General features: G+C 40.1%; 1 protein-coding gene across 1 annotated transcript in view; it reads left to right on the forward strand.

The window, feature by feature from the left end:
• The window catches only part of SHANK2 (SH3 and multiple ankyrin repeat domains 2), a 315102-nt gene that overhangs the window by 73459 nt on the left and 214830 nt on the right, over positions 1–26813 (forward strand). Inside the window, exons 10-11 of the mRNA XM_009886245.1 lie at positions 15925–16234; positions 20703–20872. Of these exons, the coding sequence (XP_009884547.1) occupies positions 15925–16234; positions 20703–20872 (480 nt within the window). The remainder of the gene's footprint in view (positions 1–15924; positions 16235–20702; positions 20873–26813) is intronic.

The following is a 26813-nucleotide window of genomic DNA, read 5'->3' on the forward strand; positions in this document are numbered from 1 at the left end:
TCCTTTCAGTTAATGATCAGGAACTCGCATACAGTCTCTTCTAAAATAACCTAACAAACTTTAAATGCTAAGTGTCCTGGTCATGTAAGCTGAAAAAAGTACTAAATAAAAGAAAACTCTGCCTGTTCTTTTAGATAATGGACCAGTGGACCACTGTTTAAAAATGAGTTTCCTAGTCAATATTTTGAACCTTGTCTGTTGAAATATTGACAAAGTTTGAATAATGAAATGGAAGGCTTACGGCTTTGTTCTTCTGTTGGAGTTATACTCCGGAGAGTAAGATTCACAGTAATTTCTGTCTACAGTTGTGAAACTTTTCACTTTTGCTCCGCAGATTATTCCGCTCCCTTGGTGGGTCAAAGAAGCAAATTGTTTTTTTCCGTTTATTTTGCTAAGCCTAGTTTGCACTAGAATAAAGGGGAGCAGGGGAGGCAGGATAAGCTGCACGGCTCCGTACAGCTTCGAGTTTGAAACGTGACTTGTGCTCACGACGGGCTGCAGAGAACTACCTGCCTTCCAGCTTAGCTCACTGTTGGGAGCTGTTGCTGTGCCCTGTTTGCTCTCCCCAGTTATGTGCTTAGAAAAATCCATGAACTATGATTCTTCAAAGGAATGGTAGGGGGAGAGGAGAAATACTTTCAAATACCTTCTAGGCTTTTATACTGTTCTATTCTTCTAGTTATCCTACATCGATCCATTTCTATCGCTCTGTTACAGTCCACTATTTTGCATCATTCAAATGTTCCTTTATTTCTTGACTGAAATTCTGGTCCCATTAAAGTCCCTAGCAAAAGATATACCACCTTTACTGGGATTAGGATTTAAGCAGCCGTGTCTTTCCAATCATTCGTTACTTAACAACCTGTAGAGTAAGTGCATCTCTTCCCAGTTAAGCCAGTGTCAAAACTCTGTGAATGGTATAGGAGCTTGCTCAGAGTGTTTAGTTTTATAGTCTTTCCTGTATAAATTTAAATCACTAATTAGTCACTCCTGCATCTTAATGATTTACTGTATTGCTTTTGGGTGCTATATGGTTTGATAAATCTTTATGTTAAACTGGTGTCTGGTATTCAGAAACCGAATAAGATTTGAGAAGCGGCTGTAGGAATTGCACCTTCCTCCTTCGTGCAATGTGCAGCCTCCAAACGTACGCTGCTTTCTTGCTTAAATGCTACACGGCGTACTCTGTCCTGAGTCATTGAGTACTGTGATTCCTAAGCATCTTAAAGCAGTAATCCATTTTCATTTTCTCCATTGAAAATCTCTCTCAGATTATATCTCTCAGATTCACTGGGAATCACTGGAATTCCACTGTCTTTTCTTCCTGTCTTCCAGTCTTTCCGCTTCTGTTTGTACTTTATTGCTTAACCTCAGATGTGTCTTGTGAGTCCCATTTATTTCTCTTCCCTTTTCTGCTGATAATTCCTTTGATGTTCCTTGCCGCTTCCCAATGTAAAGGAAAGCATGGTCCTAGCCAGGGGGGCTTAGGGTGAATCATTTCTAAATTTCTTACTGAATTCCAGACCAGGAAAAAGATATTAAGGCTTTACAGAAAATTTATTTTTGCAGTGATTCTAGAAAAGTTTTCCCCAACTTCATGAATTTCCGTTTATTCTCGTTCTGTTTCACCACCCTTGAACCAGTCATCAGCCAGCTGAGGGAGTGGTCTTAGGTGTTCCTGACCTCCACTGAGAACACGGCATGGGGGCTGCGAATAATCTTTGTCTGTGTTTCTGTCCCCCATTGCAATGGAGGTGTTCTGGGGACTATGGTCACCTGTATGTTGTCTAGAAGCAGTGGTTCCTCAGAAGCCAAAGCTGCTGGGGGCTGCTTGCACAACTGCTGCACCACAAGTTCCTGGTGAAACTGGGTATGGTGTCCACCAGTAGAGACGAGGGCTGGATCTTTCCTTCATTTTAGGTCTCTATTCCAAATGTTAGTAGAAAAAAAAATATTGCAGGTAATTTGAATTAGCTTCTCAGCTGAAGCTTCCTAGCGTAATATCTGAAATACGTATTTTATGTTACTCTGTTTTATCTCTTCTGTCTTACTTTTTTCTTTTGGTACGTAATGTAGTCTTCATGCGCTTTTTTTTTTTTTTTGCTTAAAAAGACATACTGTTTATTATTAAAATTCTCATACCTGAAATTGTGCCCTTGAATGTGTGAGTACAATCATCATAACTTAGTTTAGATGTGCTTCTGTAGATGACGACAGGCGGGATCTAGGTGGTTAGTGCCAAATGATCCTTCCTCAAATGAAAGTGCTGGTGGACACATGTAGTAGTTACACACGTGTACAGGAGGTACCGACACGAGAATGATTTCTCTCCTAAACACACAGTCTGTGATTATTCTGGAACGTCAAGAATCTGCACCTGAAATACCATAGCTTAGTAGAGAACAATTTGGTTATTTATACAATTACTCTCCTTTCTCTTATCCCATTCTTTTTTTAGGGATGTGCATTGCCATTTTCTACTAGCTTTATTTGCATCACTTCTTGTCCAGAAGAAAACAGAGTTATTTTGAAACTTGAACACGGAAGTCAAATTTTATTGTAGTACTCATGATGTCCGGGGGTGTGACTGCCAAATAGTATCCAGAACACTTCTGTTTTCACAGTAATATCTTGGGTGTCAGCCATGCATTTTCTGCTGAATTAATGAATATCGTGTAGCTATATCTACCACTGCTACCAGAAACATAAGAATAAATGGTAATATTTCTGAAATAAAATATATGTAAGATTACTTTTTGATAGTGGGTTTTAAGCTTGCACCTTCTTTATTCTTTCAATTGATCTTGTTTACCTGCTCTGTCTTACTAACCTACAGAAACAAGAGAGTCCTTTTTCATATTCTTGTTACCGAAAATCTAAACTCAGCTGTCAGTGCACCATCTCAAAACTGAAATCTGCAGGCAACATCAAGAAACAGGCTACGCTCAGTGGACAAAAAAAGGGCTTCCCTCAACATTTTCAAACATTTTACAATGCAAGTGATAATGTCTTGAGCCAGAAGTAGGTATAGTATTGCTAATATTACTTTAACCATCCACCTCAAAACCTCTTCAGTGAGCAAGTCTTCCTTTCTCAATGGGATTAACCACTGAGAACATTACAAATGCTGCAAACACCTACATATTTGTACAAAGATAACCCCCTGTTAAAGCGGATATGTTCTTTTTTTATCCTTTCTTATTTATACCAGCATGATTCATTAACAGTTATTTTTGAGATGAAGAGATGTAGGCTACTAATATAATTTAAAATGCTGTTATTTTAATGAATAAGTCAGCAATGTTTTAGTTTCTTTTTAACACCAAATGTCTAAATGGAACTAAGGATAGCGAGACAATTATCAGCTTAAATTATTGGGTTTTATCTTTTAAAGATCCTGCTTGATAACATGGCTTTAGATAGAGCTTGCTCTCCTCTATTTAGAAGAGAAGATATTTAGATAAAGCTTGCTCCCCTCTATTTAGAAGAGAAGATATTTTGCGGGTTGAATGGCTGCATTGCATATGTACTATCTGTGGCATAAAAGATGGTTGGTAATTTGTAGTGAGAGACTCTCTACTCAGGTAACCCAAATGTGCATCGTCTTGAAAGTGTAAGTATAACTTACTTGGTGCTCAGAGTGCTAGGTCCACTTTGGAACTGAGATGATGAGAATAAGAGCAAATGAGGAATTCTTGAAGATCACTTACACTAGGTAAGAGGAAAAAAGAATCAGGCAGAGGATAACGTGGGGTGTGATAATGATGAGAACACATTTGAGAAGCCACGTCAACAATTCCGGAAATGCTTTTTGCTTTCCAGATTGTTATGCAAGTGTATGGGATATGGAGGTCTTACTGGCTTCCTCTACACTCGCGACCCCCAACAGTATTCTCTCCTTAAATTCTCCTCTGACTAATTGCAGATTCATGGGCTTCAGGGGGGCTGCAGGGTCAACAATTTCGTTCTCTTGGCCCTTAGTTTATGGTTTTGTTGATAATACCTCTGCCAGAATAAAAATGGGCTCCTTTTGCTGCACTACTGTAAAATAAGAATGAAAGTGATAACGCACGTTTTTGTCATTAAATACATCGTAAAGTAGCGTACAGCTGTGGGAAGCCAACCAGTAGGGTGAAAAGCTTTTGCAGTTCCAGAGTTCCTTTGCTGACAGCTGAAGCCTGGCTACGTCTCCTCGGTAAAATAACGTATTTTTTTTCTCAATGAAAATATTACCCTCAAAGTGCAATAAGGTATTAAAAAGATATAGTAATGTCATATTAACTGCTTGATTGTTCCCTCTTCTCTTCACAATTAAAATGCGGTGTATGAAGAGTGGGTAATTCCCCCCCCACTCTTTTTAGACATTTATGTGATGTGACCTCCTATAGATTTCCCTCTTCTAGATGAGCTACCTCATACACTATTTTCTTGCCCCCCCCACCCATTCTATCCCTATCCATTTGTCTTTGTTGCCAATTTTATGTAACTTTGCCATGACGTGGAATCTTCTAGAAATTCTCTCTCCCGTACGTGCCATTTATTTCCTGTTGGCTCTGTGTGGCAGGCAGATAGATTATCCTTAGGGAACTGCTGATGGAAGCTGTGAAAGGCAACTGTAGGCATGAGAAGGAGGGAAAATGAAGTTGAAAAATGGCAGTTTAGGACACCAAGATTTAAGTGTTGGAGAAGAGGGAGGCGCTGGAGCTGAAAGAAGATTTTGTGGATTTGTTGCTTTGCTGTTTTCTTATAATTCCTGCCTTGGGCTAACTCACACTCATGCATGAATTTAATGTCATGGCTTGGTTTCTTCTGTCATTTGCCCTGCAGTAAATCAGGAGTTACTATGTGTTTGAGAAAGACTTGGGCTATAAAGCTGGCATTCATAGGAGGTGTACTTCTCCATCCTCACGCACCTTGTGTTATCATTTAGACTTCTGCACAGGTACTGTAAGATGTTGTCAGAGCAGAGTGGATGCATTTCAGATCTGGTGTGCTGGGGGAATAGTGCTGCAAGATGAGAAGCCTGGAGAATTGGATCCAACTGACTGACACCTAAAATAGTACAAATAAATTTACCCAACATCCCCTACCCTCCCAGTAATTTCAGCTGTCTATGTAAATTGTATTAGCATAATGCAGGTGACTGTGGCCCACCATTTGACCACTTTGGCTAGTTATATGTTTTGTAACTTATATGAGAGACCAGTCTTTTTTTTTTTTTTTTCCCCATTGAGAGCGATATACACTTTTCAGTTATGAAAATGGTGTTATTCTAAATAAAACTGACATGATCCACCAACACTTTTGGAAGCACAGATGCTTTGTCCCACTATTTACTAAAGAGGTTCACACTTAGATTAAAGCAGTGAAATCAAATCACTGAATAAAGCCTGGAACAACATAATGGTTTAAGGAATTCGTTGAGAGCTTTTGGTAGGAGGAAAGTTACACAAAGGCAAAATTAGATTGTTTTCTGTACAACACCAGAACACAGAAACAGCATGCAATCCAATATTGGTACATTTGTTTTTCTAAGCATCTTGTGTAGTTTCATTTGTCTTTGTTCTCCACTGCAACATCAGACTGCAACCCACAAATTTGTATACTGCATCCAAGGCTCATCAGCGTCAGACATTAAAAGAAGAATCAGGCATCTTTGTTTGCAGGAGCTACCAACCATGAAATTCTCCTCTCTCTGAATGACACCTCTTTTTTATTACTTTTTTTTTCATCATAAAGTATGTGGGTTGGGATACGTACAGCCCCCTGATGTTAAATGATATTTCTCCCAACTCAATTTATACATAATGCAAAGAACGAAATTAATTTGTTGTGTAATTCAATGCTTCTGAGTGGTGCTGCATGAGGACTAGATTTCCCAATATATTATTAGTGGAGAAAATTGCGCCATCCTTTCACCAGCTTGTTTAAAGAGCATAAGAATTTGTAGTGGGATATAATTATATTTGATTTGTATTTTCTGTCTTATTGTTGGAGGTAAAAGAATGCAGCTTCAGGGGTTCACACGTGAATGCTTTCAGTTCAAGCTGATAGTCTGCGCTAAATAGATCTTTCTGTCCAGATACTGTACAAGTTGTTAATCTCTTGCTTCAACGACAGTTCTAAATAGCTGGTTACTGATAGTCCGCTGCTGTATGAAGATGAACAAATCTGGGTGAGTTCTACTTGTTGTTGAAAATCGACCTTAAAATCAGCCCATTTCAAGAAATGCTATCAAAAAGTAATCAAATCAATTAAAACAAGTAGTTTCATGTTTTATCTACTGCAAATCATCCATTGCCTTTTTGGGCAGGATTCACGATAACTATTTACTTTTTAAAAGATTTTCTTTTTCTTTGGCCATATGCAGTGGAAAGGACTTCACAAACAGCAGAGAAAACAATTTGTTATCTGGGTACATAAACTTACAGAAGAGAAATACAAATATTTATTGTAGTTAGTTGTATTATTCAAGGTAAGATCGGATGTTACTTTCAACCCAAACATGTGTACTAGAAATGAGGGGCTGTGGGTGCTCCGGGAGTATAAAACCTTGAGAAACCCTCGTCAGAGCTGGCCTTCCCCTTCCCCAGCCCTGGCTGAGGAAGGATGCTCTGTAGAAACAGAACTAGATAAAATGCAGGTTTTTGTTTGGATAAGTTGCTTTTTCTTCAGAGCAGTGTACCTGTTAGAATGAAAGTGAGCTGTACATATTTTATTCAAATGGGCTGCTTTCTTCGACATCCCTGATAGATTTCAATCATGTTTTAAAATTCTCCTTTGGCTATTGTAGCTTTCTCTCATTGCATTTGCTTTTCCCTCTCTTCAAGCTGCATCTCCCTCATTATTGGCCATTGTTTCCTCCCCACTTCCAGCCTTTCACACGAAATCGAAATTGGAGGGTTTCATTCTCCCACCTTTTAACCTTCCATTGTTCCGCTTCTATTCGCGCCGACCCAGATTCCTCACACAATTGCAGGCTACAGAGCAGCCTCTCATCCTTGGGGACAGAGGTTTTATTCCGCTTCTCAGGTAAATTCTGGTCTGTGTATCTGTATCACTGCAGTCAGAGCTTCAGATATTTGTGGGTATTACCACATTGAGCCTGGTAATTTGTTTTTATTTTAAAAAGGGAAGCCCCATAATATTCAAGCTCTTTTGAATCATAATTTCTAAACCTATTATCTTCTAACCTATCAAAGAGAGTTCAGACATTTGTTCTGACATGTAACAAGTTTTAAGCGATACTTAGCAATTTTCAAATGTAATCTAAATAGAAGATTCTCTGTATCTTCTTGATGTTGTGTAAGCATCTGAAAGTAAAGCCTTAAGGTGAACGTCTCCCTTCTGCAGAAGCATGCAGCTCTTTGAATGTTCTTCTTGCATTGCTGCTTATTTGCAATCATGTGAGTATGGTAAGAAGGAGGGATTGATTTTTACTTCCTATGATTTTAAGCTCATTTATGTGTGGCAACTGTATATTCATCAACTTTTAAATTCCTTTGAAATGTACCCACAAAGACATATGCCTCACGGGCTTAGTTATTAGAATACTTCTAATAACAGGAATTGAGTAAAGTGTTTTCTGCTGAATTGGAGAGCCCAGCAGTGGCCAGTTCACTCCACGACACAAAGAATTGCATCTAATTAAGCCTTCCAACTCCTTGCTGTTGTTTTTTAAGCAAGTTCTGTGAACGTGCTAGGTTCCTCGGGAGAGCAGAGTGAGACTGGCCCTTGTCAATGCGGGCAAAGTTTGGGGATGGCAACGTAGTAGAAACGCCAGGTGACGGAAGGGATGTCTGGCACATGGCTACGGAACTTGCACGGCTATTTTTTTTGTTTTGTTTTTGTTTTTTTTTCTTTCTCCTTCCAATTGATAACTCTTGCCATCTGTTCCTGAGCCATCCCTCTGCTGTCCTTTCCTACACACAGTCTCCTGCCCCCATTCTGCCCTTCAGACTTGGGCTGCCTGCCTGCCTGCCTGCCTGGGGGCTACTACCAGGAGCTGGCTGATGCCAGCAGCAGCTGGGTGCTGAGAAGATCCTAACAGCGATGTTGCGAGAGAGACGCTAGTGCTAGGTCAGCTAGAGAGCCGCTCTTCAAGCATGGTTGAAGTGGGCTCAAATGCTTCTCTCTCACTGCTGGTTTATCTGCAGTTTCCTGAGCAAACTCCTCAGATTTTTTCAGAAAAAAAATAATAATAAAAAAACCCCCCGCACTTTGCTTTATAAAATAGCTTTAGCTGTTACCCTGAGGTGGATTCCTTCTGAATCGGTCACCACTGCCCGTGTTCCTGACCACCTCGGGCCTTTCTGGAATAAGTAATCTGGAAGCACTGTACCAACCTAGGGTTGGTTTTGTTCTTTTCCTTTCAGGAGCCTTTTTCTACTTCACAGTCTATATTTGAATCTGTCTTTTCTTGTCTAACTCTCCAGTTGGTAGCTTAGCATACAGGAAGCCTATTTTATAGTGGAGAGAAATGCATTTATACATTTATATATATACACACACATTATACAAGAACTGTATTTTTAACAAAAACCTAGATGTGTATACAAGTTAAAGGGATTTTTCTGGCAAGAACTCCAAAATGGACAAAATCAAAAAAGAATAAAGCATGGCAGTTATAACTGTGTTCTACCATTATGTGAGAAGCCCTTGCTCTTAGAGATGTGTTGGTGGGAAGATTAATCAAAACCGTAGATTTGGTCAAACAGATAATTTGGTGCTTCTCTAAAGGCATTTAAGTGCCTAAAACCAGATCCTCAAGAGTAACTAACTGATTTCCACAGATTTCTAATGGGATCTATGGACTGAAATGCCTATAAAATTTGGGAACTTGATGTTACAAATGTACAAAAAAATGCTACTCAAAATTAACTTAAAACCATGTTTTGATTTCTGTTTAAGGTGGCCTTTTTTTCCCAGAGACATCCCCATGCAGAGCTCACAGACATTTTCCTGACCTACAGAAGAAGTAGGGAAATTAGGGCTTACCCATATCTGGAAGGTTTTTCATGATTTTTACATTAGGGACACTAATGGCTTATATTATTGTCGTGTGCTGGCAGAGTCAAATTCTTAGGTTTTTTGTCCTGACCTAATAATGCCAAGACTACCATTGTGAGGCAGAAAATCTTTCAGGAAAAGCTTGAAAAAGTGGAAGCTGCTGGAGTATCTTCTTCTTTAACTTCCCAACACTACAGATTTTAGGACTCAGTTAAAATAAACAAATTCTAATAAGCTATTATTGAAAATTAGGAAAAAAATTGAAAACTGCAGCTGCAAAGAGTTCACTGACTTCCTTGATTGTCATATTTTCCAAATGTACAATAGTGTTTATTGCAGTAGGCTCTGCCATGGAGGAAGAAATTATATTCCCTGTGTTTGGGAGAAGACAGACAGTTAAATGGAATAAAATGATCACTCATCAGGTGATATATCTGATGGTGTAGATCAGAGAGAGAGTTCCCACAATTTCCATGAAACTCAATAATTTCAAGTGACTTTAATATTTCTTATGTTTTTATAACACTGATTAGAAATCTCTAGATGATGAAATGCTCCAGCTCTGGCAAGAATCTAATAAAAATACCCCCCGGGATTGATTTTGATTGACTACAGTTGCCTGTCTGTTTTTATTTTACTGTATATGAACAGACATGAATGAGCACAATGGTGTTAACCCTTTCCTCGCCTCCGTGCTGTCATTAGGTACTTAGGCTATCATTACTGGGAAACACTGACACCTGCATAAAGGAAAAGGCAGGATTCGACTCCCAGGTTTCTACACCAGTGTCACCACCTCAGTCAGATGCCCGGGACGTTCTGCTTAGAGAAACTTGAGTGACGCTGACATCCCATCCTTTTGGAGATAGCTAATGCTTAGAACTGGGATGCAATTTTCTGTGACTGGTGTTCTGGTTATTAAAGCACAGAACTGAGCATAGGGGGGCAGTGATTCTCTTCTCTTCCTGTGGGCACGACAGGTAATTCTCCTCTGGAAGTATACGGGGATCAATCTATGTGCGGTATCGTGCATAAAGTGTATTGCCCTACGCTGTGTAAAATGAAGATGCAGTTCTGAGGGAACCTGTGCCCACGGGCACGGCGGCAGTGCCTGGAGCTGAGGAGATGCTGTGCAGCGGCACAGCCCATGTGTCAGCACGCGGTTGCTAAAAAGTAGTAAAGGATCACCAGCAAGAGCTGGCCTGACTTTTACAAAGGACTATCTCAGCCCTGTCAGTAAGCAAAAATTAAGATTTCAGTCTCTTTCCTGAACATTTCGGGAACTACCACCATAAAACTTGCTAGTCGAGCTCCATGTGGCTATCGAAACAGGAGCACCACCAGATACTGAGGTTTTCATGCAGAGTTCACAAGCCCTCGCATACTATTGGCAAAGTTTAGTTAGAAAGCGCTATGGAAATGTAAAATATTATTAATAGTTATAGCTCCTTTGTCATTTGTAGCTCCAAATATAATCAGGGGGATTGAATGAAGATGTTAGAAAAAGTAAGGCACAGAAGCTTATGATTCAAATTAGCGGCACGGTTGTTCTGGCGTAGCAGTTCTTGTTGTGGAAACGATATTGATTCTCCTGGGGAGCTAATTAATGCACATATTTATAAGTTAGTAAATAACAGTTCAGAGTTATTCTTTAGAAAGCTTTGCATTTTTTCAAAGTTAAGAAGAAAATTCTTCCTGTCGAATAAAGACGTTTAATGATGTACATATGCTCTGTCCGACATTTACTCTGAAAAGATTTCCACCTGCTAGGAATAGTGGCTTTTAAAAGTAAATTGAACCAAAGCATGAAATTATATTAACTAAGAGAAATATTCCTTTCTTTATAAATTAGTAACTGTGTACACTCTGGAATGTTAACTTAAGTTTCAACTATTAAATTTATTTATGCTTACTAATTCTTTTCAGTGTTGAGTTAAATATGAGTTCGTTATGTATAACAGAGGTTAAATCCATTTAAGTCATTTATTTTCTGTCTTTCTTGAGGCAGTTTTCTCAGTAAGAAAAAGACCTAATTTTCAAAATAGATGCATTAGTGATCGGCAGAGATGTCTGAAATGGGATAAGTATTTATTAACTATTACATAGTTTATACTATTTGAAGGCAATTTTTTGATGTAGGTTACTCTTTTTTTTTTTTTTTTTTTAAAGGAGTGAATTTCCTATTCTTTGGAATCTTTCTATCTTACATTTAACTAGTTATGCTTAAAATTTTTGTGATTTTTAGCACCTCCCTCCTGCTTCCCATCTACCCGTTTCAGTTACTTGCCCTACCTCTGGGAGCGTGTTTGCACTGGCTGGCACAGCTATCTATAGAATTTATTTTTTTTCTGAATTAGTACATTAAAACCAGCAATGGCTACATCTTTTGTTTCCTGGCATCTGCACTGAATGTAGCGAAACGGCTCGGTCAAATGGGTGTATTTTTTCACCCTGTGCAAAAAGAAATTCTGTTTCATTCCAGTGCAGTGGAAGGGGAGTGGAACATAATTGTGCTTGTATCTCATCTGTTTCAGCCTGGAATATAGGCCATGTTAAGATAGTCTGTTTAGCAGCACTTTTGTCTCTGTTCTTAAGGTAGTCATCGTGTGAGGCTCGGCGTGATTTGTACTTTTTCTCAAATTGGCTCTTTGGAGCATTGTAGTAAGCAAGCAAATAAAGAGCAAAAGCAGACAAAGAGCAAAAAGCAGATAAAGAGCAAAAAGCAAATAAATAGCAAAAAGCCTCTGTGCGCCGAGAGTCAGCTGTGCAAGTTTAAAAGCTGAATGCAGTTCCACAGCAGCTCTCATCTCTGTCGAGGTTCTCCTTTCCCCAGCTGCAGCCTGTGGAGCGCCGCCGCGAAGCCCCTTGTCGCGCCTCGCCGTCCCCTGCCCTTGGCAAATATGAATTTTCGGGTCTCCTTCGGAGCTCCAGCCGCCTGCACCTCCCTCAGCCCGCCGGTCGCTCCTGCACAAACGCAGCGCTGGCGGAGGCAAGAGTGTCGTCTGCGAGGCTGTGGCGGTGGTGTTCACATGACTAATGCTGTGAAAGATAGCAAGATTTTTTTTTTTAATTTTTTTTTTTTTTTCCTGAGCAGCTCCAGTCTATGCACAGTTGGCTCCCAGCTGACAGACAGAATGTGGGGTGGGCTTTGTCACCAGAACGCTGGGTACTGCGTGCCCAGCTATGCTCGCAATTACACAGTGCCCAGAAACCTGCTGCTTATGTCAGGGTGCAGGCAGCCTGAACACATAGAAATTGGGTAGCTTTCTTTTTCTTTTTCTTTTTTATTAGTAGTATATTTTTTTTTACCTCTTTCTTCCCAGCAAAGGTTATATAATGAGGGGATTGCTGCTAAAGTAAAAAGGGAAAATGAAGTCTTTGTTAAATGCCTTCACAAAGAAAGAAGGTAAGCAATGAAAGCAGAACACTTTGATGTTTCAGACTGGTGTTTTCTTGTGTACATTTAATACGATCGGCTTAGTGACTCTATAATTAATCAATTCCTGCAATTTCTTTTTCAAAATTATCTTGTGTTAGACAGTCCATTTAGGCAAGTGATTATTAAGGCTGGATGTGACTTTATTCATTTTAGGTTTTTCTCTGAAGAGTCAAGTAGTTGTAAAAATGTTTTTGTTCCCTGAGAAATGCATTTGAAGCCACGTAAGGAATTTCCTAGGTGAATTTTGTCAGTGAACGGTGCCGAATTGCCCCTTCAGATGTATGAAATGCCAGGAATAGAATTCTGAGAGCTGGAGGAAGGATTAAATGGTACTTCTAGGTATGCTTTTAGGGGTGATTATTTTAAACTTCAGGGGCATGAAATTAGTTCAGACATTTTCATGTCATTTTATATCAAGTGTTTTTCCCGAACAAGTTTTGCAACAGTTATACTTGCAGTTCCGAAGATGCTGAAATATTAGGGAAAAAACAGTGTCCAACAGGGGCTAAAGCATGGACATTTGCATTTCATCGTTTTCTGTTGTAGTTATTTTTTTATTGTGAAAATAATATAAATAATGCCTATAAGAAGCAGCTAAAAAAATATCCACCCACTTACAGTTTGCAGATTGCTGGGGAAAAGAAACAGTTGGGTGGAATATTAATCACTTTAGGCACGGAAATGCTTATTTTTAACTCTTTCTATAAAAGATTTGTGTTAGACACACGTCAATTGGTGTAATTAGTCGTCCCCTGTCCTGTTTATTTTCTGTAGTAAAGGCTAATTTTGCTTGTAGTTCTCTCCTAAGACTAGAACACTAATAGCAAAGCAAAAGCTCACTCCTAAATGGTCATGTAAGATCCTTCTAAGGTATGCAAGGGAAAAAGACTTAATTTAATCCGGTACCTGGAGAGTGTGCGTACATCCAAAACATACCCTGTTTTTCAGCAGGGATGAATGCGCCAGTTTTGTGCTTTTTAAAATCTGTCGGTATAAACATGCTCAGCAATTCTCCGTCCGTCCTGCCGCCGTGCCTGAGTGCCGTGCCCCTCGTGCTCCCTCCCACTCCCACCAGAAGGTATCCCACCAACCTCTCAAAAGTTACAGTAAACATCCCCAAAATGTTGGCAATATTTAGTTTCATCCATCTGTGGCTGGAAGGCTCGGCAGTCTGCTTGCAGCGTTACCTGTTTAAGTTCATGAAAAATTCAGATTTAAGGGTCAGATCTAATTTTTACTGAAGTCCAAGACAAACTGTGGTGACCCTGAGGAACAGCAGTAGACCTTCAGCTAGCAAACCTCTGTGTCCCAAACGGTCCCGGTATTCGGTTTTGTGTGCTTTCTCTTTTACTGAAATAATTACAGTAGCAATTCCGCTTTATTGTACCTGGGAAAGCTCCCTGTCTTCACTGAAATAATTTCTAGTGCTGTATTCCAAACGCCAAAAGTACAGGAACGTACAAATGGCACGTCTGTGTCCTGTGTGTCAGTCTAGAGGATCTGTATATGTCCATTGTGGAAATAAGTGCTGTGAGTTTTCTTTAAGTTAGTGCTAACCGGGGCTTTCACCGTGACATTTGACGCACCAAGGCGCCTTCAGTGACATACTCTGCTGCTTTGCAATCTTAAAAAATACGAAATATGAAAGACTTGAAATAGTCTGAAAATGAGAGTTTCCGATGGTTTCTGGCATAAATATTGGACTTCTGTGCTTTATCCCCCTTAACAACTTTAAAGACTACTTCCCTTATTTCAGCCTCGTTTCAAATGAAATATTATGGAAATGAATTTAAAGCCCTTTCTCTCTCTGCGCACTGTTCTCTTGTTTGGTTGTTCTGATGTTGTCGACCTATTTACCAGAGAAAGTTTCAGCTCATTAGAAATACGAAGGATGTTATTTTAAAATATTCAGAATCACAGTTAATCATAAACCGATTCTGGTGAAGATGATATAAACCATTCTTTTATTTGCAGTTCCATCTTTATTTTATGTTATAAATATGCTTTTGGTCTTGCTCTGAAACCTTAAATTTTGCTGTATTCTCTCAATTAAAGGCTGTATTTCAAGGCAGGACAGATTGATTCCTATGTGTATTCATATTTATGTGAATTTATTTACTCGCACGGTATGACAGACATTCTTATTCTGGATTTGGGGTGTTTTTGAAGGGTATTGAACGTGTAGACATTTTTGGCACTTTATAAATGGCACTTACTGGCACTTAAGACATGTAGGATGATATTTTGTGGGGCTTCTTTCCCAATTGAAATACGATTTTTTGAAAATGACAACAGCTCAATGAAGTCCTCAGAATAATGCCTGGCTGCCTTTTGTTAGTTATACTACTGCGACTTTTCAGATGTAAATATGTGCACTTTGGGTCAAATCCTGCGACCCCCTTGAGTTCCACTGAAATACACTAATGAGAGTAGTTGCCTGAATGGGGACCGAGGCAAGCGGGAGTTTTCAGGGTCAGATCCTTTATTACCTTATAATATGGGTAGGAAATGCCATCGCATCTAGCGATAGTCGGGTGCCTTTCATTAGGAAATTTGCCCTGTAAGTTGCACTTGGAACTAACTGACTCGCTACAGTGAAAAAAGGGGATCTGGAAACCGTAGCGTCTGCTTGTAGAAATTCTCGTGTGGCTGCAGCGCCCTACCAATAACACTGATGAAAGGATGGGCCCTCTGGTTTGTATTAGATTTTTATTGCCCTTGCTTTTGTTTTCTGTTATGACTATTTCATTAACTAGTATATTGCAGCCCTTGGATACAGTCATGTTCTCTTTGGGACACAGCACGTGACGGAGTGAGTGTATTACCCTCGGGTAATATGTTCTATATACAATAGTAATAGATGCGGTAGAAATGCCTAGATTAGAAGGAGGGGAATACCTAGGGATTACAGCAATGTAATAGAGTTCTGCCAGGAGAAAAATCTATGTCCTCAATTTTTAACCTGGAAGATGGGGATAAGGTGACTGTTAACACTACAGATTTCAGGTTGGGCCTGAACTTGCGATGAAACAAAATTCTCCCAGTTTGGGTGCCAATGGGAGAAGGAAGTTAGAGGTTCACGCTTCAAAAATTCTGACAATCAATCAGCCCTGTTCCATGACTTTCTGATTAAATACGACAACATAGCATGAATATGAACTTTTTAGACTCAAACTTCACAGTAATGAAGTGTTTCCCATTTCCTAGACCATAGTTCAGACTGTTCAGCAGACTGATGCCGCTGGTGTTGCCTAACTATTTATTAAAGCCAGTAAACAGGTTAACGTTGCCCGGTTGTTTTCAGTTTTAACGATGTTTTAAAGACAATGAATCTGATTAGCTGTGCAGGCAAGGTGGAGTTTCTGTCTCGGCAGAAGAAACAATGCCATATGTTGCTAAATCTTTTTATGAGGTGGTAAACACATATAAATGGTGAAATCATCTGAGATTACCCCGGGTGTCTTTTCTTCACACAGTGCCCTTTAGAGAGGCTCCCACCTATTCGAACAGAAGGCGGAGACCCCCAAGCACCTTAGCGGCGCCTCGGATCTTGCTTCGTTCCAACAGCGACAACAATCTGAACATCAACAACCTCCCTGAGTGGTCAGCCTCCTCCTCTGCTTCTTCACACCGCAGCCTTTCACCTCATCTACTTCAACAGATGCAGAATAATCCTAATGGAACTGTAAAAACTGTGGGGAGTTACACTCCGTCCTCCCGGAGCCGGTCGCCCTCCCTGAACAGGCTGGGAGAGGATGCCAAACGGCAGCAGCACAGGCACATCAGGTGACTTTTTGACTATTTGCACAGCATGAGATATCCCTAATGTCATCATGCTGGACTGCTGTGTTCTTTCCTGTTATTTATATGCCCGTTTTGCACTCTATATAATATATAGGTAATAAAATCGCAGCACAGCGGAACATGTCCAAGTGTGAATATTTTAACTGGAAGCTTCAGTCAAAGCCAGCTGTTTCCTCATGGAGCTCCAGCAGCCAGGCTGACTTTAAAGTTCCGCAAAGCTCAGCGGTGACTTGTCACTGAGTTCACACCTCCAAATGAAGGTGCTAGCCCTCAAAATCTTTTAATAGCTGAAGTAACGATTGTATTTAACAGCAAAGTAAAATGTTTCAGAGCTACTTGGTCCCTTCATGACACCCTTGGTCATGCCTGAAACCTATGTTGGAGCCGCTCATGGGTGATGAAGCAGAGACTGTTTAAGTTCTCCCTTCTGTAGATGTGTGCTAAACCAAAGAGTAAAATAGAGGGAATGACTGAGAGGAATAAGTGGAGCTGTGTAGGAGGCTGGCCGAGAGTGAAGGGGGCTTCTTGAGATGGTGGAGATAGATGTCATGGGCTTCTTTCATGGTTATCCTTGCTGGAGGGTTTTGCATTCCCTATGACTTTGCTGCTCTTTCTTTCCTCTTGAATTACAAATGTGATTTAGCAGGCGCACTCTGCAAATATCCTGCAGCTATGTCCCGCTGGAGAGCAAATCCCGACTAATTAGAGTGATGTAGGTATTGTGAGCAATATAATAAAACAGAGGATCTGTCTAAGTTTTAATCACAAATGCGGGCTTCAGCTTTGTGAAGCCACTGCCCTGCAAACAGGCAATTGCAGCTTCACTTTGAGGAGGACCCGGGAACTGCATCTGCCAAATGTGCAAGCGATGGAGCTGCACCAGGACGAGGGGTTGAAGCACAGGGCTGCAAAAATGCAGGGAGGCAGAGCTGAGTACTGATGGAGAGAATCAGAGCTTAAATGTTTTGACCAAACACATTTAATTCAATGGTCATTTAAAATATCAGGCTTTGTCCTGTTTCCTAGTATCAAAAGACATCCGCTGTTCAGAGTAAGGAAAGGGCACGAATATTGTTAAGAAACGCACCTGTTGGTTTCTCCTTGTCATTTGTAGGGATAATGGATCTTTACTTGAGTTTTCAAGTCAGTAAAACGAAATGACATGTAGTGGAAGCTGTCACCTGCTACCTTGCACATTCTTCTTTTCTCTTTGGCTGTAGGCACCCAAACTGACAAGCACTATTTGTGCTAGTAACAATACTGCCGGAGAGTGGAAATACGGTGCATTGTTTTTTAAAAAAAAAAAAAAAAAGCCTGAAATGTAAGAATCACTGGAAGGAACAGGACACAAATTTCTTATGTGGGTGGTTTCATGCAGTAGAGCAAACTCATCTGACCTGGTTGTATGTTACAATTACGGCAAAAACTCATTTGGTTAGAATTTGGGTGACATTTCCTCCCAGAGACCCATATCAGCTTAAAAAGAGGTTGTCTGTAATGAGGCTTCGCTCAGGTGAGGAGGTGGCCACGAGGTGCGTTTCCGAGGAGGAGTGCCCTCATATGCCACTGCATATTGCTGATGCCACTGGAGTGGGAGGCTTTACCTTAGAGTCAATGAGTATTGCAGCTGGAAGGGATAAAATGTGCCTTTTCATCAATATTCCTAGGATAATGCACTTCCAAATTCTTGAAGTATAAAAAGCCCTTGAGGTGGAGGGAACAATTAAAATTTTTTTTGAACAAGCAAATGTTGATTTGCTTTGGCTTTGTTCAGCCAAAGTCCCCTTCCCTTTCTGAGAGCGCGTGAGTTTGAAAATAGCACAAATGATAATGGAAACCAATTTAATGCCTGAAATTTTGTGGAAATAAAATGTTGGTCTTCTAGTGCATCAGTACCGCAGCTACTTAAACTGCTACCCAGCTGCGGAGTTTCATATGTACCATCAAGATTTGTTTTAGAGATGTCCAGCGTAGACACAAGTACTCAGAAGAGAGCTGGAGGCTCTCTAAATTTAAAGACAACTAAAAGGATTTTAAATACAATTGTTTGTGCCAGCAATGCCTTTTCTTGCCCCAGGCCTGTTTTGCAGTCATGAATGGCGGCTTACATGACACTCCCCTCACAGATTTTGTTTAACTGTATGACCACCTACTTACTGTCAGCTAAATGTGGCAATTGTTGCTGTCTCTGCTTATTATTTGCAAATAATACATTCACCACGAAGCTGTTGCTCCCCTTAGCTGAAAAAGTCCTTGTTGACATAGCAGTAGATTGGGTTCTGGAGCAGAAGCAGCCAGAAGGGGTAAGTTAATGGAGAAAAGTTAGAGTACAACAAAGGGTTAATGAGGTTTGTGGGGTTTGTGTTATGGAAAGGGGGTGGAAAGCGATGCTGGAAGGGGTTCCTGTGATCTTTACTGCCTCTGTGGCTCAGGTGTTTTCCTTCTCGTGAGGCAGCTGCTTTCCATCCCAAACTGGCTTGGGGGGTGCTGGGGGAGGCAGGGGAACTGGCACCCTTCCTGTGGGATTTGTCCATTTGTGAATAGAGGCGCCAGCACATCCTCAGTCAGGGCTGAGCCATCAAGGATGGCCACCTTCTTCTGGATGAGAGGGAAACATCTCCACACATCTTCTGAAACCTCCACATCCTCCTCCTGCTCCTTCATGGCATGGGACTTGCTGGACTGGGAGCCCAAGCTGGGAACAAGGGAGGAGAGGAAAGATCTTTTTTGAAGAAGTCACCTGTCCCATGTTGTAGCCCTGGTTTCCATTAGTAAGCCTGTCTCGTGAGAAATGACGCGTTGAGTGCGGAGGTTCAATGTGCCGTTTCCCCCTCCTCTTTCAGTAAGAGAGAAAATGAATGAATCTTCTGTGATAGGAGTTAAGGAAGATGCTGGGCTGTAACATGGTGAATAGCTGCTGCCAGACTAGGACGAAAATACAGCTTGATACGAGTGGCAATCGGATGTGTAGGAACAGTTTATAGATCTGGATTTTTTTATGGTGATGACTGTTTCTTTGCTTATAAGGAAAAAGGAATGGAGAAAAAGAACTGAAACCCGAACGTCGTCTTTTCCTGTCTTCCTTTAAACAACTGTGAGAGCTGGCTGAGGTTTCTGATGCAAACTCCATCACACACATGCAACCAGAGCTCGCTTTTAAACCCTTAAGTACGGTTTATCTTTATTAGCACCTCTTCTCAGTAACAGAAGAAAGAACAACGAGGTGAATGGGGGATGCTATCCCAAATGGTGAAGAAGTTACTGCAGGAAAATTGAAGTGTTCCTGATATGAAAGATCCACTGTTTGTTTTTTTACTAGACAACTTCTTCTTTACCTACATTGAGAGCCTTATTGACTCCCATCCTGGTAGGAGATTGGTTAAAAAAAGGGTGAAGAAAGGAAACTCGAGCCCTAGTATTTCATTTTGCCTATAGCAGTTTGAGATCTTTTCTTTCTCCCTAAAAGAAAGTAAGCGGAGTGTTGCAATGCTAGACCACCATTAAATCATTCTTCTTCCTTCGGTACTCTATCTTTTTCCTATAAATCTTTCTGAATATTCTTCTTTCTCATGAATATTTTCTGTTTCTAGACTTGCTGTGTAAGCCTTCAAGTTTTTATGGGTGTTTTTTCCGAAGTTGAATGGTAGTGTATTGCAAGTTTCTTACGATATCTCCTCTAGGTTTTCCACCATCTCTAATATTTGCCTCTTTCTCACCTTATATTTTTGACAGTTCACTTATTTTTCCAGAGGTTTAGTAATGATCTTATGCATCGTTCACTGGCTTTATATAATTTCTTCTTTATACACCATAAGTAGATTGTGTGTTGTTTGATCACCTGTGACTTATCTGGGCATACCACTCTGAAGTCATTGGGAGAGCTACTGATTGCCGTCAATACGAAATGATCTTTTGGAGAATATGTTAGCTGTAAGAACCATGCTTTGCGCAGATCTAAAATTTAGCTCCTGGCCTTGGAGTGATGAATTAACTTGATTATTCAGTCCATTAATTCAGTTGTCTTGATTGTTCAGTAAACGTTGCAATATTACAAAGATACCCATTCCCAACGATAACAGTAAATACTGATGTTTTAAAGTCTTTCTGACAAATTGTGATGTTCGTAATGTATGATTTGCATCTAAATTTTAACCTCCATCAGGGACTGTGAATGTGCAAGTTTAATTTACAGAAAAACTGAAAACTTTAGTGTTAGGTGTTTTCTTTTCCAGGTCATCATGGTCAGATGAATATTGATTGTGCTGGATATAGAAAGATTTCAATCATTAAAAGCATGTGTTTAGGATGAAAAACGTGATTTTTTTCTGCAGGGTTAGATGTCTTACTGGAAGACAGTTATGTTATTCACTGCTTAATTAATTGCGATGGTAAATTATGAACTTTGCCCATTTTAAATAACCAGTTAATGTTTTTTAATTTCAATTTCCAGTGCCGTTTACAATCCTAGTGCCAACAAGGACACTCTGTCTGCCTTGGATTATCAGGGTCCAAAACGCAAGCTTTACAGTGCTGTACCTGGAAGACTTTTTATTGTCGTAAAGCCATATCAACCTCAAGGAGAAGGGGAAATACATCTACACAAAGGAGATAGAGTCAAAGGTGAGTACACAATTAATTTTGAATAAACTTCTTCTTCTGCTAGGCAAAAACTTTGTTTTAAAATTCTCTTATATTTTAGGGGGAAAAAAAATCTGTTCAGTAGAAGTGCTTTTATGCATTTGTTTCTTTACCGGGTATATTGTTCCTGGTTCTGTTTTGTAACCAATGCATATTCAGCTACCATTTTAACTGTAAGCGTCTTCAAAGTACTACTAAAATTCAGAAATATGTGCAGTATTAGCAGCATTGTCTTTTATGCAGAGCATGTAATTTGCTTCTGCAGTCATTATAGAAAGACAACTCCAGGGCTTTAGAAGGTTGTAAACATGTCAGCTATCTAAGCAGCTCAGGAAGGAAACAGGGATAAGGTCAAGTCTGTTTCAAGCTCTTTTCTCAAGGAGCAATTTATTGGTTAAGTAGAAAAAGTCTCCTCGTGAGACGTAGGAGAAGTAGGTAGGTAGAACCTACTGGGGAGGGAGTGTGGTGGTGCATGTATAATTTCCATCCACTGATGCACTTCCCAACTAAGAATATGTTGAACTCGAGGCCAAACTTTGTGTTACTACTTTGTAGACAGTAAGTACATCCAGGTACGGCTGAGAAAGCGGGCAGTGGCGTTTACAGGATGGCCCTTCCTAAGGGTGCATTGTTACGCAGTCTCAGCTGTGGTTTTGCACATCCAGGTAAAACTGGTCATGGAATAAAAAGGCTTTCTGCTCAATCCGTACAAGCCAAATACCAGTTACAGAAATCAAATAAAAGGGAATAAATTCAGTGTTCTAAATAAAAGTGTTAAGCAGCTGAAAATTTCCTTGCAACTGAAACTACTTATCTTACAAAGGAAAACTTCAAATATCTCCTCCCTTGAGCCTGCAAACAGTAGTTGGAAAAATTAGAGAGCCATTAGAAGGTACGTTTGTATTTTTGGGTTTGGATGTGGCTGATCTGAAGCGTTTGTGGGTTTAATAATTTTTGTTAAGTCTTCCAAACGTGTAAGGCAGAAATCTGAAGAACGCTGCACTTAAAGATAAGACGTGTGCAAGATTCATTTTCAACACAAGGGTGAAGGAGGAAGGTTCAGCCTAGGAGAGCTGATGATGTCTGCAAGGCTGAAAAGATAATTTGGCAGCCTGGGAGATTGTGCCCTTGTCAGGTGGAAAGCAATGATTATGATCTAAAGAAAATAGTGCACAAGAACTTTTGGAAGAGCCCTTATGAACGCTTCATAAACCATTATAAAAATTTGCAGTTAATGGAAGTTATCTAGGCTAGAGAAAATTAATAGAAGGCTAGCAAAGCTCTGACATTGTAGAATTTCCTTGGAATGCCAAGTATCAAATAAAATTCAAGTCATGAAAAGCAGAAGTCATCTTCAAATTCAAACAAAATTGACCGCGGTTTGCATGGTTTAGGAACTTGCTTTGCAAGCACTCGGGATATGAGAATAACTGCAAAAGAAGTAATGCATAATACCACTTCATAAAAGCCTTCAAGTGTCAAAGGAGTGGGTACAATCTAGAGAGAGGTAAAGCTGTGTTAAGAGTAACTATCACGCAAAAAGATAAAGCAAAATAAAAGCAAATATGATCTTTTCATACCTTTATGAAAGAATACTGGTTTTTGGGTTAAAATGTGAAAGCCTGGGGTCTTCTGTATAGATTATGGAGTCGTCACTGGATGGGTGGAGAAACAAACAGTTGAGAAAGATGCTTGTTGGTCAATTACAAGAAAATGAAAAAAAATGTTGCTTCTAGTGAGGAAAAAAAAGATTTTAAAAAAGCAAGACTTAAGCACACCCCAGAACTCTTTGCTTATTAATCTCAGAAAATTTAACAGAAGAATTGCCGTACCTACAAAGGATCAAATTTTGGGGGTAATGGGTGGTACTAAATAACTTTCTACACTGAGTGTGTTTACAGAGATGTAGGAGGTGCCAACAGATACAGAATGAGTATGGTTGATTACCATCATCTGTCCTTTGGTGGACATCCTATCCCTACACAATTGTGTTCAATTGACTTGTTGGATTTAAAAATGTAGCGATAATTTTGGTAATGCAGAGGATATAAGATTGACATAGATTCTTGTCACCAGAATAAAATAATAGAGGCTCTGGGCAGTTCTGGAGAAAGATCAGGCAGCAAATGTGTTCCCTGGCAAAAGAAGAAACAGTGCAACAGGTTGCTTGGGATGCTGAATTTTGTAGGAGCGTTCGTTATGCTTGTTTACATTAGAGTTTAAGATTATTATATGCAAAAATATCACAAGAAGAAGAGATTTACATTTCAATGAAGAGTTTAATATTTAAAAAGAAAAATAGTTCAGGAGCCCTTCATTCTAAGTTATTCTTACAGGAACTGGAAAATAATGCAAGAAGAAATTTGTCCGCTTTTCACATCTTCTTACAGTAGTATGATGTAAACTTGACACCAAGGATTTTTGTGGGGGACACTAACCAACGAGTGTCAAAATGCTGAAATAGAAAATGAGATTGTGTCTAGTCTGTGAGTTGTGCATCTTTACTTACGGGGGGAAACCATGTTTATTGGAACTGGCTATAAATTAATTATTACTGTTAGAAAAAGGGGGACATACCCATCCAACATCAAATCATCCCTGCAGGGATTATTTTTTCAGCTTCAAGTACCTGATTTGCACATCGAATTAAAATCTGGCAGAGGTCTAGCATTTGCAGGCGCACTTGTTTTAGAGCATTTTATAGAACTTTGATGCGGTAAAGTCTAGTGAGATTTTTATACGTGTCAGTCCGCTTTTAGAAAAAGTTTGAAAAAAGAAGAAATGTACATAGGGATTGTCAGTGTTACTACTTAGGATGAAATCTTGTATAATTTAAGGCTGTTTGCACGGCAAGGCTGGAACGCCGTATGACAGACTCCCATTGCTAATCAAAGGAAAAACTTCCAGAACGAGATCAAATCCTATTTCGTGTTACCATATCAGTGGTTCCTGAGTTGTCACAAAACATGTGTCAGAATGAACAAAACAAGGTCATGTAGAGAACGAAGAGTCCAGGTAAAAAGGCAGTGAGGCTTTAAAAAGGTCTCAGTTGTGTAACAGTGTTGAGGAAGCCATTCAAACTTAGCATATGTGACAAAAATCCAGGTTCAATTAAATCGGGATTCACGTCCCTGTTCCAGTCAAAATGTAATTATTTATAAAGAATGAATAAAATTACTCCAATGTGAGACTGATAGGCTCCCTCTCCATCATCCAAAAGCACAGGCAGTCGAGCTCTTACAGTCCTCAGTGCTTGTGTGCTGTGCGAGTGCCAGAACCACTGGCTATAAGGAGGTCCTGATTTTTTTCTCTGTCTGAGCAGAAATTCCACTTGGTTCCGGATATATTTTCTGTCTTTTAGAGACTTGCTTAGCAAGACTGTGATCCAGTCAGCACTGAGGTTTTGATTTTCTGGGAGTACTCATGCCTGTTTGAGGTTTAGTGACTCACTGTGTGCAGTGCTTGGAGGAAATGAAACAACATTAATTCCCCAGTTTTTCCTCACTTTGGAAACACCTTGTCCTCACATTTAAAAAATAAAAACGCTTTGTCTTAGCCCCTCTCCTCTGCCAGCTTGGTAGCTGCAGTGTTCTGTGTAAAACAGGGATGCTGAAGTACTGGCTTCTTGGATCATTTTGGGGGATTCAAACGTGTGTCGGCATTTGCTGTGGGATTCTGACCCGTGTTCAGTCTGACCCCGGGGAGATGCTCATCACATGTACATCCCATGAGACTAATCACAGTAAGGATGTAGCAAGGCATTTATTACAGGGATAAAAACCCAGAGCAACATATTAGAGAAGGGGATTAGTCGGGAAATGTTTTTATGGATTTTCTTTTTTAACGTGGTAGAATTAGAAGGGTCATGGAGAGGGGTGAAATCCTAAATTCTTGATGAAAAGTCCTTTCATCAGATGAAAATGAGGCAGATTTTTTTTTTTTCTTTCTAAACCCACTAGAAGTGCATGAGTGACAATAGTTCGCAGTATATGATACGAGGAGACTGCTCAGAGAAAGCTGTGAATGGGCAAGGTCCAAAGAAAATGTAAACTAAACAAAATGGTCTCGTATTAATAGGATATTACATAGCCTGTACAAAAATATCTGCTTTATTTTTAGTTGTTAGTCATTCATACTGACATCATTTGTGTGTCTGCCACTCATGAGAGAAGGGCCATGGCTGTTGTAAAAATAAATCTGATATCTTTATTTGTACAAGAACAACCCTCATCTTACTGAAAACATAAATGAAAAAGAGCTAGCTTCATTCCTCATTGAAACATTTTTAACATAATTTGTTTCTTTTTTCATTTTATATCTAAAAGTCCATAGCAGTAAATCTGCCACATTCCAAACACACACATATATATAATGTAAAGTATCTGTAAAATGTATTTTAATCAGCTTTTGCCTTGCTAAATTTAATTCTTAACCTGGAAATCAAATGGCCTCTTTCATAACCAAACTCAGAGCTATGAAGAGAATGTGATGCTCCAAAGTTCTTTGTGAGCAAAGAATTAGCAGTTTTCCGTGTCATGAAGCTCAAGCAATACAGAAGTATGTTTGCATCCCCGAGAAGGTTACCCGTGATTCAAATCTGTACCAGCACACCTTGTTGGAAAGGTAACAGATACGAGTTCTGGGTACCAGTCAACATGGTGCAGACAACCTCTGGTCACTCGGAAACAAAACAACCAAAATTGTATTCAGAATCTATGATATATTAAAACATGCCTGAAATGTGTATGAATTATCCCTCACTGACCTAGAAAGAAAAAAAAACACGTTTATCTGATTCACATACTTAGAGAACTTTTGAAGTCTCACCCTGGCTCGAACTTTTGTTTTTCTTGCCTTTCTATGTGTTTTTATTACACGGTTTCCATTTGCCGTGTGATTTCTAGTTATTCCTTGCAATTTATGGGTACCAGATCATAGTATAGTTTGTCCATGGGTGGCTTCCAGCTGTGAATTTTTACTTTCCTCTCTTATTTTTCTTGCCTGCCCTGATATTACTGTCTCCTCTTTTTCACCTGGAAGGCAAACAGAATACAAAGCTAGTTCTGGAAAATGCTCAGTTTCATAGAATTACAGAATGGTTTGGGTTGGAAGGGACTTTAAAGATCATCTAGTTCCAAACCCCTGCCCAATCAGTTATTACATTACATACCACTTGCAGATTTTATTCTGCAGTGCAAACCATGTCAGTGGAATGCCTCCCTCGCCAGAAAGCTCTGCTAATTTTATTATCGGATCGGTATCAAAGGGACACTCTGGGGTCTCCCCTTGCCTTGTGAACTGTTAACCCAGACTAGTCAGGTAAGTGTTTTAAAGTGTAATTTTTTCCAATGAAGATCATTTTCTCTCTGTCGTTTCATCTTGGGCTCAATCAGCTCTAGGTAGGAAGCCCCAGACCTGAGAGTATCTCAGGTGGCCTTCAAAATCATAGAATCATAGAATGGTTAGAGTTGGAAGGGACCTTTAAAGATCATCCAGTTCCACCCCCTGCCCTGGGCAGGGACACCTCCCACCAGCCCAGGTTGCTCCAAGCCCCGTCCAACCTGGCTTTGAACACCTCCAGGGATGGGGCAGCCACAGCTACTCAGGGCAACTTGGGCCAGTGCCTCACCACCCTCACGGTAAAGAATTTCTTCCTAATATCTAGTGTAAATCTCCCCTCTTCCAGTTTAAAACTGTTCCCCCTCATCGTATTGCTCCACTCCCTTGTAAAAAGTCCCTCCCCACCTTTCCTGTAGGCCCCCTTAAGGTACTGGAAGGCCACGATAAGGTCTTCCCAGAGCCTTCTCTTCTCCAGGCTGAACAACCCCAACTCTCTCAGCCTGTCCTCACAGCAGAGGGGCTCCAGCCCTCGGGACATCTTTGTGGCCTCCTCTGGCCCCGCTCCAACAGGGCCATGTCCTTG

Source organism: Charadrius vociferus, unplaced genomic scaffold (genome assembly GCF_000708025.1).
Source record: "Charadrius vociferus isolate BGI_N301 unplaced genomic scaffold, ASM70802v2 scaffold115, whole genome shotgun sequence".
Classification (NCBI taxonomy): domain Eukaryota; kingdom Metazoa; phylum Chordata; class Aves; order Charadriiformes; family Charadriidae; genus Charadrius; species Charadrius vociferus.